Genomic DNA, 22,698 nt, shown 5'->3' with positions numbered 1-22,698 from the left:
AAAAATATATTTGAGATAGGTCGTAATTGACCATTTTATCAATGAAAAAACAACTAATAAAACAAGATCAGGTTCACCGAAATCACTCGAATAACAACCATTCAGTGAAGAAGGCAGTGGATATGAAACTGGAAAATAATAATGCTATTCCCTATGAAATCCACTGACTTTAATACTTGAATCTCACTAAAGTGTCTTTTCTTGATCTTCACTCACCTGACTAGCGACCATTCCTTTGCTCAATGTTTCCAAATCAGTAACACACTCCTTGCATTGCTTTTTCCATTTGTTGTCTTTGAAAGCATTGACAAAATTGAATTCATTTATTTTATTTTTCCTGTAGCGCTTCAAGTTTCTGGCGATACTGTTTTCCCTGAAACAAACAATCATATTATACGTTCTGATGTCTGGGAATTGCATTGAACCAGTATAATGGTTTGATATGAATACTTTTTTACTAGTGTCTAGGTTTTATGCTTTTTAGTAGACTTTTTCATATTATAGAATTTATTCGAACTTTGTCAGGGAAAATTCAATTTTTTTTGTTCAGATATACTGTACCCTCATCTAACGTCCGTATAATATACGGTTTGCATAAGAAACGAATAAGTATTCATAGAAACAAATAGAATAATGTATAGTGATATGGAAATTTGAATTTATTACAGGACCCAATCAGCAAAATCAACTTGAATCGAAATCAAAACAAGCTCATTTTGTCAAACTTGAGGGCTTGATTCAAGATTTCATTCGCATGTGTTTTGCTCGAAATGAGTTAAATTCAAGAGCCCGTTTATACATCGTTCAAGCCAGTTTCGAGCTCGAAATGCAGGCTCTAATCAGGCTGGTGCTGCGAGCTAAAATCAAGGTCGCGTTGCGAGCTCGATTCAGGCCCGAGATGCACGGTCAAATCAGGATTGAGATGCAGTCTTGACTCAGGCTTGAAACGCATGCTGGATGCAATCCCCCCATTCAAGGCCACCTGGCACACCTTTCACGAAATTCAAGCTCGATTCTATTGTGATTCTAGATCAATTAGAGTCGGATTCAAGCTGGATGTTTAGAGTGAATCAATCCTGATTTAAGGTCAGTGCAATCCAATATCAATGCTTAATCATAATTCAAATTTCATCCAGAATTTGAAATAAATCTGTAACTCTTATTATTCATGATTCAATTATTCTTCCAAACTAATGCTCCAATCTTACTATTGCCGTAATACTCTATTTCTATACTCAGTGGACATCTATACATTCTATATAATTATAGATGAAATCTATATATAATATATAGATTATATAATATATAGCCTATATTATATAGATTTCATTAATATATAGATTATATAGATGAAATCTATATAATATATAGATTATATAATATATATATATATATATATATATTATATATATATATATATATATATAGACTATATATATATATTATATAGATTTCATCTATATATAGAATGTATGGATGTCCACTGAGTATAGAAATAGAGTATTAAGGCAATAGTAAGATTGGAGCATTAGTTTGGAAGAATAATTGAGTCATGAATAATAAGAATTACAGATTTATTTCAAATTCTGGATGAAATTTGAATTATGATTAAGCATTTATATTGGATTGCAGTGAATCAGATTATTAATATATATTTTATATTTTTAATATTATTCAAATTGAAATATTCTTTAAAATTCTCCTGTGAATGGCAAATTACTTATTCATTCTCTCCTGTCAGGGCAGTCTATAAACTGTCTCTGTAGCTGTATTGATTGAGTCGAGATCGACCTCTGCTAACCAATAACAGCTTGCAGACTGTCCTGAGAGGGAGCAGTGCATGAGTCACTCGCCATTCGATGAATTAATTAAATCAAATCTGCTCTAGTTCAACAGCCCTCTATGCTTGCAACACCTCAAATGGAATACAGTTCATATACATCTGAGTAACACATCAATTATTACTTTGAATATCTATTAAAATATTAAATATTATATATTAATATCTATATTAGTTTATTTTCTTTAAAGCTTAACTTCAGAGTATATCTATATGAGCGAAAAATGTAAATAAGAAAGCATTATTTTCAATAAAATGCAATGATTTTTATTAATATTACAAAAATTGAACTTTCAATTTATAACTAATTATATATTTTTACTTTGAACTGCTATCGTCCTCGATTTGAGCTTCATGAGGCGTAGTCTCTCTGCTCTTGGTCCTGTAAAATATGAAATGTACAGTTTAGTGGGATAACTTAATAGGTTATTATGAGTAAAATATAAAATTTCTCGGTAATCAATTCTCAGAATGCTGATTATGTAGCTTAAAAACTTTTATAAGTTGGAGACTGATATACATACTGTAACTTTCAGGATAAGTTATTGGTCGAATACTCTACCTTTTGACATACATAAATGAATTTTAACCCCTCATAAGTGGTTGATTTAGACCTTCATAAGGACATCTCATTTACATTTATGACAGTTTTGCACACTGTCAAACGAGAGAATAAAGGGGAGCATTTCGGGAGCATCTTTTGAAATGAAATGTAAAAATCTGGTGTGGCGCACTCACACAACTTTCCTTGCCGTTATGAAAATTGATCACCTGACGCTATTGTTCCCGCGCATCTCAAGTCTACTATTCAGTGATTTGAGCCAGCTGGTGACAGGGTAATAACGCTGGAGACACACATGAGGTCTGCTATCTCTTCATAGTGAATGATTTAATAGAATCAACAATAATTTGCAATTGAATAATCACATTTTCTCGAATTTAAAGCTTATTTTCAATTTTAGTTGAAAATGTTACTGAACATTAATTGTAGAGATTTTCATGCTCAATCTACTCCACTTGATTTTTTTTGTTTCAATTGTATCTGAAGCCTGATAATTGGGATTCTATCTGCATTGATGGGGCGGAGCTCCTGAAAATTTTTACAGATATGGGACTTGTGACAGTTGATAGAGCTTATCAATGACTATTTTAGGTATGAATTTGATCAAAATTGTTGGAGCGGTTTCAGAGAAAATCACGAAAAACCTTGTTTTTGACAACATTTTCACCATTTTAGCCGCCATCTTGAATTGCATTTGATCGAAATTCTTCGTGTCGGATCCTTATAGTGAAAGGACCTTAAGTTCCAAATGCCAAGTCATTCCGTTAATTGGGAGATGAGATATCGTGTACACAGACGCACATACACTCATACACACACACACACACACACCACACACACACACACACACCACACACACACACACACACCACACACACACACACACACACACACACACACAGACCAATACCCAAAAACCAGTTTTTTGGACTCAGGGGACCTTCAAACGTATAGAAATTTAGAAATTGGGGTACCTTAAGCAATACTTTCCTTACCTATGGTAATAGGGCAAGGAAAGTAAAAAGTAGGTACCAAACAGATTACTAAATAAATAATCAGTTTTTCAATGTGTTTCGTTATTCATCAAAAAAAGTGTTGTTTCAAGTTTTATTACTTTTATCAATCATTTCTATAAAAACTAAAACTTCAATCAGCCACCATTTTTTATAAAAGTATCATAGAACATTTTTATTGATGTCGTCATTCTTGATTTAAAAAGGCCTTTAAAATTATGTACCACACAATGGGTGTTTACATTTTAAATATTTGAGTTACAAACCCTCATTTCTTCAAAAACTAAAACTTCAATCAGCCGCCATTTTGGATACAATTATCATAGAACATTATTATTGATGTCATCTTTCTTGTTTTAAAAATACCTTTAAAATGATTAACCACACAATGGGTGTTTACATTTTAAATATTCCAGTTACAACCCCCAAGTAAACCCGTTATGTGGGGTTGGAACTCGTTTGTACATTAAAAGGTAGAGTATTCTATCAATAACTTATCCTGAAAGTTACAGAATTATATCTACAACAGTCTCCAAATTATTGAAGGGTTCCCATACATATGACTCACTCTGTATATGTGTATATGTATCGTTGAATTTCAAAGGTTTTTGAAAAACTGTGTTTGAAGGAGGTTCCGTCTTTGGGTAGCAGTGATTGGACATTGGTTGCAAAAAGGCAAACATGTAGAAGAAATTTGAAAAGAGTATTGGGAGCAAGCGGTGAAGTGTACGAAACGATGAGTTCTTCTTTGATTCAAGTAACTGATTTGCAATTTCTCCACATGTATTGGGACTACTAATTTATGATCATTCCATACTTTCATAAAAGAAAGCCTTTTTGACATGATTGTTTTATTCACAAATAAGTTTATTGAATGAACTATTTTCATTTCACAACATATTGGACAATTCAATTTTCTATCTGTAAGTCAAATATTTTCTTGGATTTTTATTTTTATACTTTGAAAACATGATCAATAATAATAATTTACTAATGATGAATTTTGTGTACGTATATGTATGTCATTGGCCTTTGATGATACTGCTATTTCCTTATAATTGAAAAAAAAATGGGTTGGTTCAGGTGGTTTACACTCAAGAATAGTATAATAGTAGGTTGCCTTGATCACATAAGACGCGTGGAGAACGCAGCCTGCTATGGTGTGACGTCATGCTGCGACCTCTCGCCCTGGCTTAACATGCATTCAAATGTAAAAATGCCAACTTTGAGCCCTCATAGCAAATCAACCATCAACTTTACATAGAAGTGATTGACATCAAAATGTTCAGCATTTCATCCCCTTTGAAACAATATCAAACTAATTTTCAGTAAAAATCCTATAAATGTTACCGGCGAGTCTAAAACAAATCGTTTGAACACACAATTTGATTTGATAATACCATATCAAATACGTTTTTGTACTTTCTATTAGTTTTTTCTGCATCGTTTTAGTTCTTTCTCTTAAACAGATTCTATTCTCATTTAGAAATTTTATCCTTATGAAGTCTGTGGAAAGAACTAACAGCTTCTTTAGGAATTTCAGGATATTAACGTTATTTTATCAACTCCTGAAACATAGCAATGCGAACCCATCAACGGTTGCCTAGCTTTATCACAAAAATAAACAGTCTAGATAAGCCCTAAGAATATATGAACATCATTTAAACATTATAAAGATTTTTATTTATCCCAATTATGATAAAAAAATAGATAATCATGACTTTTAATGACTTTAATGCTGTTATTTTATCAAAAAATAAAGCGCATTACACTACTGTACTGTAAAGTAGTTGAATAATTTCATGAATAATTAATGTTATATTATTTGAAGTTATAATTTGTTGAACTATTTAAATTATAATTAAGATCTATTCTTGCTTTACACAAGTGTTTTTTGCCTTCATAAGTATCCCATGGACACATTGAAATAAAAAATATCATACTACCGTGAATAATATATGGTATTTCCTTTGTAAATTTGTGTCCCATGAAAATAATCAATAAAATATACTAATAATCGTCAATAATAATAATAATAATAATAATAATACTGCACTGAGCAGAAACAAAAACACAATACAAGAGCAACGTGTTGGCACTACGCTTTCCAAGAGACAACTGAAATAATTATTAGTAACCAGACAGTTCAACGTTCTAAAAATAACTTGTAACCATGGTGAACAGTTCCATGATTTCGCTAAATTGTTTCTAGGTATATGTCAATTAATAAAGTCTTATATTATTAGGAAATAGTATAGTGCAACTTACTGAAAATGGTTTCCATCAGATGTAGAAAGGAGTTTTGAATCTAAAACTGTAGTTGGCAGCATATTCGTCTGTCATGGTGGATTTTGGTATATGCGTCTGCACTTCTATTCCCACCTTTGCCTGAAATCAAATGATACATTAAATGTATGAAAGCGATTTTCTAATTGAAAGGAATTTTATAAGTGATAGTAAATAAACCAATACAAGAGAGTTTTCAAGGACCTTACATAGTACTGAACTAATTATCAAATTGTAGCCTATCAATGAGAATGATTGCTTCTATTTACAATTTATTTAAAGTATTTCTCAAGGGGGTTATTTTATACTGGTCATATTGGAATAAATATGGTTTAATCTAATCAAAATATTAGAAAAAAATTTAGTTCATGTCCCTAACAAAAATGTAACTATAGTCCCTAATAAATATAACTAATAATTAGTAGGTAGGCCTATTATGATGTTATGAATAGTTCTATTATTGTAACATTTTACAATAGCTTCTTTTATATCATAACCATCCATAGTTAAGGAACTGGAATAACCAACCGGCTTTTTTAAAAAGAATTATTTATTTCAACATACTAATACATCTAATACATGGTTATAAGCGATGTACGCTCTACGAGCTCTGGCAACAGACTGACTCGAAAAAGCAACTAAACTAATGGCTAGTAAATAACAATGCATAGCTACATCAGCATTATAAAGGGGGTTACCAAATGTAACTCCTCCCCCCCAAGTGTGAAGCTGCCCTCAGCTTCAAAAATAAAATAGTATTAAGTCCAAGTACAAAAATTAAGTATTAGTTACATGGCAATCTTGGATACATTTGTTGGGAATCGGTATTAACAATATCGTTATCCACGCCAGAATTACAATTATTTGAGTTAGAAATGGACAGTTTTTGCCAAATTATTTTAATAAAAATGAATATCAATAAAATTACAACCAAAATAAATAATATAGTAATTACAACAATATAGATGATTCTATTGTCTTGTAGAGGTAATTCATCAATAATATCAAGTTGTTGAAATTTTATGTTTGCAGTATGTACTTCATCAAAACTAAAATTAGAAATCTTCTTATTTTCTATAAGTTTAGTTGGCACAATAACTTCATTTTCCCAAAATATGTTTGGTCTGTAATATCCAATTAAAGTCTCTGAGTTATCAATTTTTAACAATTTAGTTTTTCTGTTTGGAAAGAGAGTAACATTTTTCTTCTTGGCAGAACTGTAAATTATACATGAACTTACATTAAATAATATAAAACTATCAATTATGTTAATATATTTCACTAAAGAAGACTCATCTTTTAAAACTAATTTATTACATCCATTTAAATCTCTATCATCTAACAATTGTTCAATACATAAATTTTCAATACTACTTATATTACTACAATAATAATTATCATTGATAAGTTCGCAAGTTCCAAAAAATAATTTATCATTACGGAGTACAAAAGAAGGATGTACAATTGTTGTTACAATTTCATTTTCTTGAATGACAGGATATGACAACAGGAAAAATGTTTCATAAATTGCCGACTGTAGCGGTACTTCAATGAAATAAGAAATGTGGTCTTTAAACATTGCACAATGGACTTTGCTGAGTTTCCATATTACACTGACATCGTTTGAAATGAAGCTAAAATTCGAATTTCGGTGCATGAGAAAAAGTTCATCGTGAGAAATAATAGTCGAGTGGAGTACATTCAATTTACAAAATTCTAAGCTTGTTACAATATCAGAAATTTTATTATTTAAAAGCAAGAGAGAGTCAAATAACAATGAGGATTGCTGATTAAGTTCGATTCTGTTTGATTCATTATACAATGAATTAAAGTAATTACTGATTTTCATATTATTTGATCGTATTGTTTTCATTTCATTGTTGAATTCCTCCATTAATTTATGATTAACAGCAAATTGTTTTTCTACATTATTACTAAGATGGTATTCGTTTGATTGCACAGTTTGTAAAATTTTATCATATCGTTCCTTATCGTTAGCGTCCATATTACCAGTGAGCCAAGAAAGTGCAGATCCTACACTATTAAAAAGGCCTCGTTTTTGTCTATAACTAATTGATTGGATTTGATTTAATTTACTCTTTGTATACTTTAAATTTAATTTCATGATGCTTAGGCGACTCTTATCAATATCCTTATTAGCTAAAAAATCAATAAATGTTTCTATATTACTTAATTCTAATCTTAAATAACTAGTACTTATTTTATGAACATATGTGTATGTCGTGTTTACAATAAAGGAGTTCTGAATTTTAATGGGAGCAACACCGGAGGATTTGCTCAGATCAATCATTTCATAAGGTGCTGCTGGGGCCAGCAACAGGAGAAGTAGGATTGGTATCATCGTGTCAGTAGCAGCAATGGTAAGAACTGGATTTACTTCCGGTTGTTGGATGAAAGCGTTCCGGAAGGAGTCTGCCAGTGTGGTTGCCAAGATGAAAGGAGTCCGGTGGCGTGGTTATCCCGTGTAGAAGTTCCGTTGAAGTTGAAGGTTCACCTCACTTAGTCCTCCGATAGGTTCCTTTTCAAAGTCGAAATAAGCGATCGCGACACGAATCGGAAAACTAATATTGTCAAACGAACAACATCGGAAAACTGCGCGAGGGTGGTTCGGGCGCCAGTTAAGGAACTGGAATAACCAACCGGCTTTTTTAAAAAGAATTATTTATTTCAACATACTAATACATCTAATACATGGTTATAAGCGATGTACGCTCTACGAGCTCTGGCAACAGACTGACTCGAAAAAGCAACTAAACTAATGGCTAGTAAATAACAATGCATAGCTACATCAGCATTATAAAGGGGGTTACCAAATGTAACTCATGATATTGAATCAATCTATTATAATATTACTGAATCATATAATCACTAGCTTAAAATGTATTGAATCATGAAATTAAAACCACTAACTTAATAGATTTTTTACAAGTTTGAAGTTAACCAACAATGGTAACAGTTTAATCAACTGTTAGACCCGGTTGCACAAAAGCCGGTTAAATTTTAACCGTGCTTAACTTCACGAGAACCAATCAGAGAATGCGTTTTTGATAAAACGGCTTCTCTGATTGGCTCTCGCGGAATTAATCACGGTTAAAATTTAACCGGGTTTTGTGCAACCGGGCCTTAGTGTTTGAAAATGATAAACATTCAACTTATACACACTAAAAATTGCAATTACTGTTATATTAGGGTTATTAATAGGGCTTGACATAAAATCTTAAAACTGCTCCAGTAATTCTTGAATATAGGCTATTGTAGGTAGCCTAAGTTTGTTTGTTAAGGTTACAAGTAAGTTTGTTTATGTATGTTGAAAAATTTGATTATTGAAGGAGGTAGAGTGCAACTTACTGAAAATGGCTTTCATCAAATGTAGAGAGGAGAAGAACTTTTTTCAAATCTAATCCTTGGCATCATATTCATCTGTCATGGTGGATTTTAGTATAATATGTATCTGCAGTTCTATTCCCACCTTTGTCTGAAATCAAATGGAACATGTATGAAAGCAATTATCTAATTGAAAGAAATTTTGGCTAAAGTGCACGTCCAGTGCCAACATACCTGTCATCAAATTTTTGGTTGGGATCGATTTAGTATGATATTTTGAGCACAAAATCAAAAAATTAAACGGCGGTCACTATTGTTTTCAAAATAAACTAAGTTCAAAGTAGCATAACTTTACATGCATTCAACCTATGCTATAAGTAGCAACCATAAGTAGCTAAGGTTAGGAAAAGCTTTAGGTTAATAAAGCTTAGGTTAGGAAAAGCTTTGGGTTAGGAAAACTCAGATTAGGAATATCATAATTTGATGATTTCAATAATCAAAATGGCTGCTACTCATAGGTTAAATGCATGTAAAATTGTGCTACTTTGAACTTAGTTTATTTCAAAAACAATAGTGACCGCCGTTTAATTTTTGTGATTTTGTGCTCAAAATAGCATACTTAATAATCGATCCCAACCAAAAATTTGATGACAGGTATGTTGGCACTGGACGTGCATTTACACCGAAATTTTGAAGTAATAATTTAGTATGGTTTTAATAAATTGATAGTATTAAAACAATAAACCAATACAAGGGAGTATTTAAGGAACTTACATAGTACTGAACTAATTATTAAATTGTAGCCTATCAATAAGAATGATTGCTGCTATTTACAGTTTATTTAGAGTACTTCTCAAGAGGTTGATTTGATAGGCTACTAGTCATATTGAAATAATGTTTTATCTAATCAAAATACTGTATTCAAAAAGTTAATCAGGTCAAATGTAACCATAGTCCCTAATATGCCTATAAATAACTAATATTATTAGTGGGTAGGCCTATTCTCTTATTAGCTTTATTATTGTAACATTTTACAATAGCTTCTTATATCTTAAACATTCATAATAATTAAATCAATCTATTATGATATTACTGAATCATATAATCACTAGTTTAAAAATTATTATCTAAATCATAAAATCGAAACCACACTTGATAGTTGTTTTACAAGTTTAAGGTACCAACAATGTTAACAGTTGGTTAAATCAACTGTTTGGGTTTAAAAATGGAAAAAATTAACTTATACACACTAAAAATTGCAATTAATGTTGTATCAGGGTTCTTAATAGGGCCTAACATAATAATTATTTACCATAGTGCTTTTTAAAACAACATGTGCTTTACAAATTTGTCTGGGGAACGCTTTGCCATCACTAGGCTAAACAGTTTTGTTCAGTAAGTAACTTCATGCTATTAAATTTATCAATAAATATCCTAGACATAAATGAATGATCTTACCTTAATTTAAGACCTTCAGCAATCAAAAATCATCATCAACTTGATGACGCGATAAAATAAAGGATAAACAAACAACAAACCAATACTGCAATACTTCACCTTCAACTACTGAAAACAGTGAAAACTGAAGAAGACAGGACGAGGACATCTTTAATGGCTGTCGCTCAAGCGCAGTAGTGCACAAGCACGAATTAACCCGGGAGTTTCAAAGTTATTGATATAGACAATCTTTATTGTTAACATTAAAACAGTCCATATTTCTGGGATGGATTAATGATTTCTTTATGGGGACATTTGTGCTTCCACTGAAATAATGTTGGAATCAATAAAATAGTACCTAGTTTATTATTATTTGAATTTGAAACTTGAAAATTATTTCATAGGCTTGGTGTGTGACATGATTTTCAGCACAAACTGGAATCTAATTTGAAAAAATGATATAACTTTCTCAATTTTGGATGGAAACATTTGAAATTCTAGGACAATGTTTATAACATGAACAGAATCGTTAATTATTTTTTTCAAAATTTTCCATCATCAATTACCAATTATTTAAAATTTTAAACGTTAGTAGCCCGTCAACGGCCCGTCTGACGGGATTTTTGCATTGAGAAGAAGTGCTGGAAATCTACTTCTGTAGCCGAATAAGTGATAAAAGACTGCTTTTTTGAACATTTTTGGGAAACTTAGAAATCGATCAAATTTTTTCCAAGTCCCTATTTGGATTAAAATTAGCGCAAAAGGTCTATTATATCATCAACAGTACGTTGTAGACAATTTTCGCAAGAGACAAAAAGTGTTTGAAATTCAATTCTGCATCCGAACTATTGATTAGAAATACAATTTTTCGACTTTTTTGGGAAACTTGAATATCTGGCAAATTTATTAAGTCCCTCTGGATTTAGCGCAAAAGGTCAATTATATCGTTAACAGTGCATTTTAGACGATTTTCGCAGAAGACAAAAAGTATTTGAATTGCAATTCTGCACCTGAATTGATTAACAAAAAGCTTAAAATGAGACTTTTTGGAAAACTCAAAAAAATTTCAGTCTTAATTTGTGTAAAACATTTTCTTTATCTCGATAACGGTGAGTTGGAGACGATTTTTGAAGAAGATAGAAAGGGATTGGGATTCAATTCCACTTAGGAATATTGGTCAGAAAGCCTAAATTGAGACATTTTTAGGGATTAAGATACACAGGTGAGGGGGGAGGAGACACCTTCTGAAAAAAATGTTTGATTTTCACTTATAACATTTTCACTTAGTGTGTTGACTGGGTAGGTACTGTAGAAATTCCATACTGTACCAACCTTTCTAACATTTATTTTAGTAAACATTTCTAAGTTTATCAAACGTTGTTTTCATAACGTTTATCAGCAATATACATTCTAGACGTTTATTAAACGTTTATAGAGTAAACGTTCATTTTAGTAAAATTCCCTAACGTTTATTGAACGTTGTTTTCATAACGTTTATCGGATTTATACATTTTAAACATTTATTAATTTATTAAACGTTTTTTAAACTTTTTGTGCTGTGTGGGATGAACACTACAGGTTGATCTCTTCTCCCCTGTATTAGAGGAGATTTTGGAAGTGACAATGAGAAATAGACAATGTAAAGAAGACAATGTAAAATAGGCTACTCGAGGATTGTTCGACACTCACAATAGAAACAAAATTTAAGGGAATGCGTAGCAAGCTATATTCAAGATCGATTCAAATCGGCTTTAACCAATACCTACTATTACTTCAGGCCCCACAACTGATCTCTAACAAACTATGACGTCATCACATGTAGATCATCGATGATCTACTGGCGGTAAGCAAGCGAGTAAGTAATAGTAGGTATTGAATAAGGGCGCTGATGCTTGTTATCACATCTGATATGGTAATCAACAAAATTGGAATTACAAATTCAATTTTAACGGTGTTCCATTTCAATGAATATGGTTTGTTTATCATTCTTCTAATATTTGTTTGTGAAAAGTAATAATGAATTTGGGGTTTTAAATCATTGGGATACTGCTGTGTACCGGTACCTAATTGTTGCGGGAATTATAACAAGATTCCAAAAGTTTCCGTACGGTTTTAAAGTTTAAAACGGTTTTTTTACTTTTTCAAAAGATGATACTTTGAAACGAAAATGGATACGAGCGATAAGAAGAAAGAGCTTCAATTCTACAAAACAACGGTTTACATGAAGTGTAGAAGAACAGTGTAAATAAAATGTGAAATAACAGTGTAATTAGAGTGTGGAAGAACAGTGTGAATAAAGTGTGTGAAAGAACTTTTGAATTAATAAATTAAAAAGTAAATGCAAAGTGTTGGAACTGCCCATAACATCAAAATATTGAAGGTTTTACCTAACTGAAAAACATCTCCTGATGGGTTTCTTTGTACTACAGATCAATTGTGATCAAGTTTGTGGGAGCCTCTTTCCTAAAAAAGAGTTAGGAAATTTGGTTTATCTTTGATTTACCTCTCCTTCGACTCTGATACAGGCTATTATTAAGTATTTTTGGTTGAGATGAATTTATCAATAGCTCTATCACTGAATTGAGTAGGCCTATGTCTATCAATCTGAAAATATGGATTAATTATTGCATTTGTGGAATAGTGTTTTTATTTCAATAAAATTTCTATTTATTGAAATACAAGTGTCTTTAATTTGAAATTTAGATAGGATTCCATCCAATAAAAATCCATACAGTAACAAAAGTTACATTGATAAGCTAGTAGAATCTACTACGATCTAGGAAGAATCAATCTACATGTTATGACGTCATTAATTAGTTGTGGGGCCTGAAGTAATATAGTAGGTATTGCTTTAACTGACAAGGGTTATTCAAGGCAGAGTCAAGACTTGTTTGACTCATGCAATAAAAGCTGAAATCGAACGAATACCTTTCGAGCCATATTCAAGATCAATTCTAATCAAGACTGTTAGCTTTGACTGACAAGGGAAATTCAAGGCAAAGTCAAGACTTGTTTGACCCATGCAATAAAAGCTAAATTCGAACGAATACATAGCATGCCATATTAAATTTCGATTCCAATCAAGTTTGTTAGCCTTGAAAAACAAGGGTATGCTGCTTTCGATTCTAGTATGGAAATTCAAGGGGACTTCGAGTTGAATTTCAAGCAACATCGTTTCCAGCTGGATTCAACTTCAGCCTTGATTGACAAGTGAAGGCTGCTTCTAATTCAAGCCTTGAATCAAGCCTTACTGCTGACTGGGGAAAAGAAACAAATAAATATATAACAGATAACAATGAATTACAGATTCTATAGATCCAATCAAATGATTAGATTTCTTCTAGAATTGTCAATCTACTTCAATTGTTGGTCAATGATCTGATGAATGTGAACAAAAAAGGCCTACTAGAAGTATATACTACTTATTGAAGGCTAAATATGGTAATGTAGGGGCTAGAGGTCGTAGCACGATGCCTCGGTTGCGATAGCACTGAAGCAGCACACTGGAAATCTTCTGTCGCTTCGTGGGTGAGATGGTGACCGTCCCGTGACCATTGGTAGGGCACCTTGTAGGAAGAGAGAGGCCGTGCTTGAAGGGCTGGGGATAGTGTAGGCGGTCAATTATCTAATAATAATAATACGGCCGGTACTGTTGGGGAGACTTGGTCCGTTGAGGATTGTATGTGTTGTCGGATTTAGTGGGTCTATTCATTCTTCACCACCAGGCTTTTGACAGCTACCAAGCCTGATGTTGTTCTCCTCGATAAGAGTGCAATATATGTAGTTAAATTCTAAGCACCAGCTGAATGTAATATTGCTACTAAAGAAGAGGAAAAACGGATCAAGTACCAGGATCTATTCTGGTGGAGCTGCACAAGCTGAACAGAGGCTACTCTGTACGACTGGTAGTTCTCATAATTATTGGTGTTCTTGGAGGGCTGCGCCCATCTCTGCTTTTATGTCCAGAGTCTTTGCTTATGCAGATGACATAGCCCTTAATCTATCTAATGGGGAATCTTCAAGGTTATTTTATGAAATGGAATTGAATGAAAAATGTTATTGATGATACATAACTTGGATAGTACAGTGTATGGAAATGAATGTATCACACAAATAATACATGAATAAATTAATGTGTTTGTCGATAATTAGATGTATTAGGCAACATGTATAAATGAGGTACCTCAATTAAATGAGATATTTGTATGAAATACATACAATAGATGAAATAGTGTGACATATTTACGTATCAATCAATACATAAAATAGACATATTACTCAATACATCAAATTTATGTATTGGACAATATGAAGGCTATATTTGATGTATTATTCAATACATAAAATAGATGTATAGGTCAATACATCAAATATATGTATTGGAAAATATGTATACTATACGTATCAAGAAATACGTGTAGTATACATATAATGAAATACGTATAGCATACGTATCAAGAAATACGTATAGTATATACGTATCAAGAAATACGTTTAGTATACATTTCAATAAATACGTATATATACGTATCAAGAAATACGTATATTATACGTATCAAGAAATACGTATATATACGTATCAAGAATTACTTATAGTATACATGAAAAGTCGGGACATTTATATGTAAATGGGACGTATTCAATATCAATGTTATACGTATTATTTACTTGGATTGACATTGGCTAATACATAAGTTTGACGTATTATATACGTCTGTGTGCTGACTGGGTTGCCACACAAAAAAAAGGACTTGGAGAGCAGCGAGGAGACCCTAACCAGTGACCAGCATGCTCTAGCAGTTTATTGCTCAGAATGGAGACTGTGCCCGAGCATGGGAAAAACTGAAGTGTCTGCCTTTCACCTGAATAATAAAATGGCAAATGCCAAGCTGAAGGTAACAATGAGCAACACTAAACTGCGCCACAACAGTTTTCCAAAATACCTTGGTGTTACCCTTGATAGGACACTCTCCTTCAATCAACACATTAAAAACATGGTAGCCAAGGTGAAGACGAGGAATAATTTAATACAAAAATTATGTGGCACCACATGGGGCTCATCTCCATCAACTCTGAGGTGCTCAAGCCTTGGTCTGGTGTATTCTGCTGCCGAGTATTGTGCTTCATCCTGGATGAACAGCTACCACACTAAGTTGTTAGATGTGCAACTTAACAACACAATGCGCATTATTACTGGAGCCCTGAGAACAACACCAGTTCCCTGGCTACCTGTTCTTAGTGGGATACCACCGCCCAATCTGCGCAGATGTCAGGCCCTACTGCGACTGCACAACAGGATATGTTCCAGCCAGCAACTTCCAATTCATGAGGATATCCCAGACCTGAACATGAGGAACCTCAAATCCAGAAAGCCAACAATAAAGCTGGCAGAGCGCCTCAAGAGTGAGAACTTTTTTTTGATGGAGAGATGGAGAGAGGAGGCACCCCCTATAATTCCAGATGCTCTCAGAGAGTGCACCAGGCCACCAGGATTTGGCTTTCCACCGAATCCGAACATCGCACGGTAGATGCAAAGCATCTCCTTTCAAATGGAGCTTTATAGACTCTCCAGGATGCGATTGTGGAGCTCCATTGCAGACAATGAAACACATTGTCTATGAATGTGACAGACGTGCCTACCTAGGTGACAGTAATGACTTTACTGTGACAAGCCCTCAGGCGATCCAGTACATTTTAAATTACATTTTAAATTTGGACGTGCACTTGTAATCAGTGCGAAATTACACGGAAATGCCATACGCTATATCTACATATATATCTCTGCTTTCAAATTAAAAATAAATTCCTGCTCGTGATAAGAGTGCCATTTCACTATCAAGGCAGATGCAGAAAGCGGTCATTTTGAGCTCCATCCGTCTACTCAGGACAAATGATTCGTGGATGACGGACATGGCACATGCTTGTGTGGAATATTTGTATCATTAATTAGCAAATCACTCTCCCTTGTAGGTCGGAACCCTAGGGTTGAGTGGTGGTTAAGCAACTTCCAACATGGAATAATAATAATAATAATAATAATAATATAATAATAATAATAATATAATAATAATAATAATAATAATAATAATAATAATAATAATAATAATAATAATAATAAATAATAATAATAATAATAATAATAATAATAACCCCTCAAGAGATGCTAGATACCCTCACTCAGAAGCTGGCTGTTAAGGCTAATAGGCTGAGACGTTACAGAATATCATTGAGAAGGAAGGAGGATAATTATAAGTTTCAAAAAAGTGAGAAGATTTTCTACAGGGGCCTAAGTGGAGAACAGGTTGAAGATGGAGGAGAGCATCCACAGCTGAGTGAGGTTGAGAAGTACTGGAGAGGTTTGTGGGCGGGTGGCAGGGATCATAATCAAAATGCTTTATGGATTCAGAATGAAAAAGATAGAGTGGCTGGAGCTCAACAAATGCCGAGAATATTGATTGGAACAGCTGAAGTTAAAAACGCAATCTCAAAAACCAGCAACTGGTCTGCGCCTGGACCAGACAAGCTCCACAATTTTTGGTTGAAAAGGCTTCCAATCTTCCATCAATTCATAGCAAGTCACTTTTCCTCATTTCTTGAGAGTCCCAACAGAGTTCCACAATTTCTCACCAAAGGAGTGACATACTTGCTTCCTAAAAATGATAGAACTCATGACCCTTCCCAATATAGGCCAATCACTTGCCTATGTACACTATACAAGGTTCTCACTGCATGTATAACAGATCAAGTGCAGTCATACTTGAGTCGGGAGAGACTGCTGGCTGATGAGCAGAAAGGCTGTATGAAAGGTGGGCTGGGCTGCAAGGAGGTTTTGACCATTGACTCAGTGGCAATGGGACAAGCTGTCAAAAAGAAAAGGCATATTCATATGGCTTATATTGACTACCGAAAAGCCTTTGACAGTGTCCCTCACTCCTGGTTGATTGAAGTCCTGTATATTTACAAAATTGACAACTCAGTCATAATGCTGCTGAAGCATCTCATGTCGATGTGGGGGACAGTGCTGAAAATGAGAAGTAATGCTGGACAAATTCAGACCAATACTATACCAGTCTGTCAAGGTATTTTCCAAGGGGATAGTTTGAGCCCATTGTGGTTTTGTTTAGCTCTGAACCCATTGTCTGCATTACTCAATTCCACAACACATGGATTCAAGCTGAAGGGAGAAGCAAGAGAAATTCATCCACTGTCCCACATGATGTATATGGATGATATCAAGCTCTATGCAGGTACTGAAAATCAACTGAAGGAAATGCTGGGTCTGGTTAGAACCTTTTCTGCTGATATCTGCATGGCATTTGGTCTGGAGAAGTGTAAGACACTCAGTGTTGTGAGAGGTCAAGTCGTGGCACAAATGGTTGATGAGGACCTGGAGAGTGCTTTTGCAGCGATGGGGCCAAGTGATGTCTACAAGTACTTGGGCTTTTGCCAGGCTAGACAAATAGACCAGAAGAATGTCAAGCGGAAAATGAAAGATACATACCTGACCAGACTGAGGAGACTTTTGAAGACTCAGCTAAATGGCAATAATATGTTCAAGGCCATCAACACTTATGCAATACCTGTGCTGACTTACTCATTCGGTGTTGTTTGTTGGACTGCAACTGATTTGGAAGATCTTATGAGATCAACAAGAGTGCTCCTCACTAAGTTCAGAGCTCATCACCCCAAGGCCTGTATGGAGAGGCTCATATTGCCAAGAAAGAAAGGCGGGCGCGGGCTCATTGATATAAAATGGGCTTGTGAGAGACAAATCGGAAGCATGAAGACATACTTCATGGAGAAGGAGGGTGGCTTGTATGAAGTGGTGAGAAAAGCTGATAAAGGGTACACTCCACTTAATCTTTCTGAGCTGCCTACTGCGGACTTTAAAACCAACAGACAGCATGAGAGTGAGATCCTGGAGCAATGGAAGTCGAAGCAGCTTCATGGAAGACATGCATTTGCCTTATCTCAGCCTGGAGTTGATGAGGAGGCTTCCAATGCATGGCTTTGGCACAGGGACCTGTTTATTGAAACGGAAGGATTCTTGGTGGCAATCAGGATCAAGTAATCGCAACAAAAAATTATCAAAGGCATATAATGAAGCTGCCTATAAATGATGATTCATGCAGACGTTGTGGCTTGGCATCTGAGACTATTCAGCACATCATGTCTGCATGTCAATCACTGGCAGCTACTGACTATTTAAAGCGCCACAATGCAGTAGCTGGGATCTTGCATCAGGACCTTGCTCTGAAGTACCAAATCATCAATAAGAAGCTGCCCTACTACTTGTACAAGCCATCCCCAGTCTTGGAGAATGAGACACATAAGTTATATTGGGATCGGTCGGTGCTGACAGACAGAACAGTTGCTCATAATAGGCCAGATATCATCCTCATGGATAAGGTAGCCAAGGAAACAACACTAATAGATGTTGGCATACCATGCTGCCACAACTTGGACCAGTATTATAATGAAAAGGTCTCCAAGTACCTTCCCTTGGTTGCTGAGATCAAGGATGTCTGGATGCAAGAAAAGGTCACAATTGTTCCTGTCATTATCTCCACGGTTGGAGTTGTAACTAGGAAAGTGTCAGCAAATCTTTGTCAGATGGGAATATCGAAAAGTGCAAAATATGCCATGGAAAAAGCAGTTGTTCTCAGCACAGCATCCATTGTGAGATCATTTTTGAACATTTCTGTTTAGTAATGCACCAAAGTCTTGCCAAAGGCCGACTTTGACTGCAATAAACACTCACTTGTCATGTGATGAATGAAATAATAATAATAATAATATGAAGAGATTAACTTATCCATTATGAAACGCTGTTACTCAAGACCACTTACCCAATAATAAGAGGTGCTGTTTTCAACGCTTGTCTTCCTTCTACTTTTGTTTCTACCGTGCTATCGCCTCCAGCATTCATTAGAATAATTGCAAAAATTACAATTACTATAAATCCTCCTACACTGCCGGCTATTATTGCCTTTTGTCTGTTGACAGGATATGTGTACACTAGAACATGAAAAATACGGTAAAGAAAACTAATAAAGCTTAAATCATTCTAGAACATGAAAATATTCTTACTGGAATATAAAAACAATAAAAATTGTGTACTAATGTTTGAAAAGTCGAATACCTTCTTTTTTATAGAGATAAAACACTGTCAGAACATTACTATATAGTATATCAGTTAGTATGCTAAGTTGTTATGATAAAATATTATTTCAGAGGTTCTTATTTTTCAAAATCGTACTTATAAAAAACAGAACTAAACAAGAGATTATCATTTTTCGAGTTATATTTTTGATTCAGTTAAGAAATTCTCAATATTTCACTATTTTATTGATTCAATGGAACATTTAATTGCAAGCTGGAATTTCTCAGGTGATTAAAGAAAATCTAGATTAGTTGGTGGGTACAATTCATGGGCTAACAAATATAACTGTTAGTATAGATGAATTTCAATATTATATTTTATCTTATAGAGTTTAAAACCACCTGAGTTCGAACATTTTTATATTCACATTTCTGAATATTATAAAGTACCTACCCATATTATAGGTCTAAGACCTACAATATTTTTTTTATTTTTAGATTATGGTTTGTTCGATACTTTCAAGTTTTCCAACTCAAAGATTTTCAATTTTGAAATTCTGTGTTAAGTGAATAAGAAAAATTGTTAACTGTTTCTGAATGTAAATTTCAACTGAACTTAGTGTTAATAATGATTTCTGATTTTCCTGCATCCTATCACTCCCTATTTTATCTGTATTATTTTCCTATCTGTATGTAAATAAACGAGTTTGTTCTACAGCTGCAGATGTTTCTCGCATCCCATTTGCCATTTATTTCGATTTCTCACTCTATATTTATCGCTTTATCCATCTCAGTACTCTTCACTCGATCCATCTTTGAAACAACTACGGCTCAAGAAATCCATTTCCACAGCAATACTGTCTCTTTTTGTTAACTACCAAGTTTCAGAGCCATAAAGCAATAATATACTCTGTACAATGGAATGATAAATCCTTTTTTTTTGTTAAGTTTGTAATATTTTTGGGCCAGAGTATGGAATTTAATGTTTGTGTTGCCTGCCTAGCCTGTTCAATTCTACTCGTGATTTCTCTTTTGGATTTACGCTACCAATATTTAATATTTTTAATCATGTTTATTATTTATTCTTAATAAATTTAATTGAATTGTATGAGAAAAGAGGAATATTTTGTAACAGTATTATCAATTCATTTAGTCGTCTTTATCAATTAGTAGGGTTCTAGAGTGGTTCATTATTAGTAGGGTTATTATTATAGTAGTGGAATGCAATTAATATTTCTACTACAAAGATGTACATACATTTTTGAATTCACTGTGAAATAATTTATTTAATCCGTCATCTATCTATAACAGTTACTTCTCTGAGTTATCGTACGCTAAGTTTATAATATAATTTGCAGCTTACCACTTTGACAGCACCTTCCTATCTTGTCCATATTGGAACTGTTTATGGATTGGCGAGATATTTCAGTAAAAAATTACTTGACAATTGCCAGATTCCGAAATTATTCCTCCTGTTGTGTCTCTCTGTAATTTTAGGATTAGATTCTAATAATATGAATCACGCCAGTTTCACCACTGGTAGGCTGGTAGGGCTACTTACTACCAGTCGATAAAGTATCATGAAAACTAGATTCTTATAATGCCAATAACGAACTTAATATTAGTATTAATAGCGATTATTACACAGTATCTTCATAATTTTCTTAAATTAGCATGGCTGAATTATCATTATCTGCATCAAATTTGTCAATTTTAAATATCTTCTATGTGTTGATATATTTATTTATTCATCCAATAATACACAATTTATTGGCTACACAAATTATAGAAATGATTAGGAAATGAACAACATGGTCAACCTGAAACTGTTCCTCTCTCGATTTTTATCGATGTATATCTAAAAAATTTCTTATATGTATATCTCTAAGAAGTAAATTATGTTTCACTTCATGAATTTGAACCAATTTGCTGTTCAAAAATATACAAATAGAGTAAATCTGAAAATGTTATTTTAGAATGTAAAAGTTGAGGGAAAACAACTGGATTGCTCAATATGAAGCTGATATTACAATAAAAGAAATCCAAAATTACGGGATGAATCCCTGCATCAGTATATATTTTTGTCGCCATTTTGTCCACTAATCCATTTCTTATCCATTAGAATTTTATGCAGCTTATTTTGCACTAACTGATTAATATTTCATGGATTATGGTTGAGTAGACACATATTATTATAGCTTCTCGAAACAACATCAATCTCATAATTAAGCATCTATCAGGCCCATCAACTGTTTTGCATAAAATCAATATTGTAGATATAGGCTATTAATCAATTTATACTAAATTATCAATACTGACTTTTTGAATAATTGATGAAATACTGCACCTCAATAATTCTTTGTAATATTCTGAATACTTTCAATAACTTATTCATGAGCAGAAAATTATCACTGATAGAAGTATACCGTACTGAATATAAACTGACTTCAATAGTAGAGATTAATACTTGAAGACTTAAATCGAGTACGTGAAATTGAGGTCATCATTAGTAGGTACTGGTTTAAAACTTTTCTGATGTATTTTAGATGGTATTGTGATTAGCACAGTTCGTATTTTATGACTGAATATAATTTTCTTAAGATAGTGCAGTATTGGAAATAAAATTTTGGCAAAATTACTACATTCCTTGTTGATTGGAAACAAGTGTTATCAATAATTGGTACATCTTTGACTCCATTACGGTATAGAAAATATTGTAAACCTACCTGATTCAATGATTTTATTTAAGCCAAAGTAAATCAGTACATAAGCCAGGTCACATACAACATTCATTATAAATAAAATACAAAATACAATGTCAGAATAATACAATACCTGATAATCTATTGTTGTCCCAGTTCTAAACAATGAAACACGTCCCCATAACAAGTAAGTCAGTATTTAATTGATAATCGACCATAAAGTTTGTTTATGACCATCAATTTTGAAAGATTTGTGAAACGCAAGAGTTCAAAGAGTAAAAAGTACAAAAGTATTATTGAAATTGGAAATATTTCACTAATTGAATCGTGAAGAGTCTCTTAGAATACTGAATGATATCATGACGCACTCCACCTGAGACCTGGAGTTGTTAGTTATGTTCACTGGCATGC

The 22,698-nt window shown here is 33.4% G+C and overlaps 1 protein-coding gene and 1 long non-coding RNA gene across 2 annotated transcripts; both read right to left on the bottom strand.

Moving 5' to 3' along the window:
• Positions 1-171: 171 nt before the first annotated feature.
• On the bottom strand, positions 172-22,698 carry LOC120354801. The gene is made up of 4 exons (XM_039442554.1): positions 22,421-22,698; positions 20,949-21,070; positions 19,333-19,501; positions 172-373 (listed from the first exon to the last, which is right to left on the bottom strand). Exons 2-4 carry the CDS (start codon positions 20,977-20,979, stop codon positions 187-189), a joined length of 387 nt encoding a protein of 128 aa, XP_039298488.1. The 5' UTR covers positions 20,980-21,070; positions 22,421-22,698; the 3' UTR covers positions 172-186.
• LOC111057924 lies at positions 2,085-11,376 on the bottom strand. The gene is made up of 4 exons (XR_005573198.1): positions 10,505-11,376; positions 9,071-9,197; positions 5,684-5,803; positions 2,085-2,222 (listed from the first exon to the last, which is right to left on the bottom strand). It is a non-coding gene; the product is annotated as an uncharacterized LOC111057924 (long non-coding RNA).

Source organism: Nilaparvata lugens, chromosome X (genome assembly GCF_014356525.2).
Source record: "Nilaparvata lugens isolate BPH chromosome X, ASM1435652v1, whole genome shotgun sequence".
Classification (NCBI taxonomy): Eukaryota; Metazoa; Arthropoda; class Insecta; order Hemiptera; family Delphacidae; genus Nilaparvata; species Nilaparvata lugens.
The sequence above is the reverse complement of the archived record's forward strand: the minus strand, read 5'-3'. Positions and strand labels throughout refer to the sequence as shown.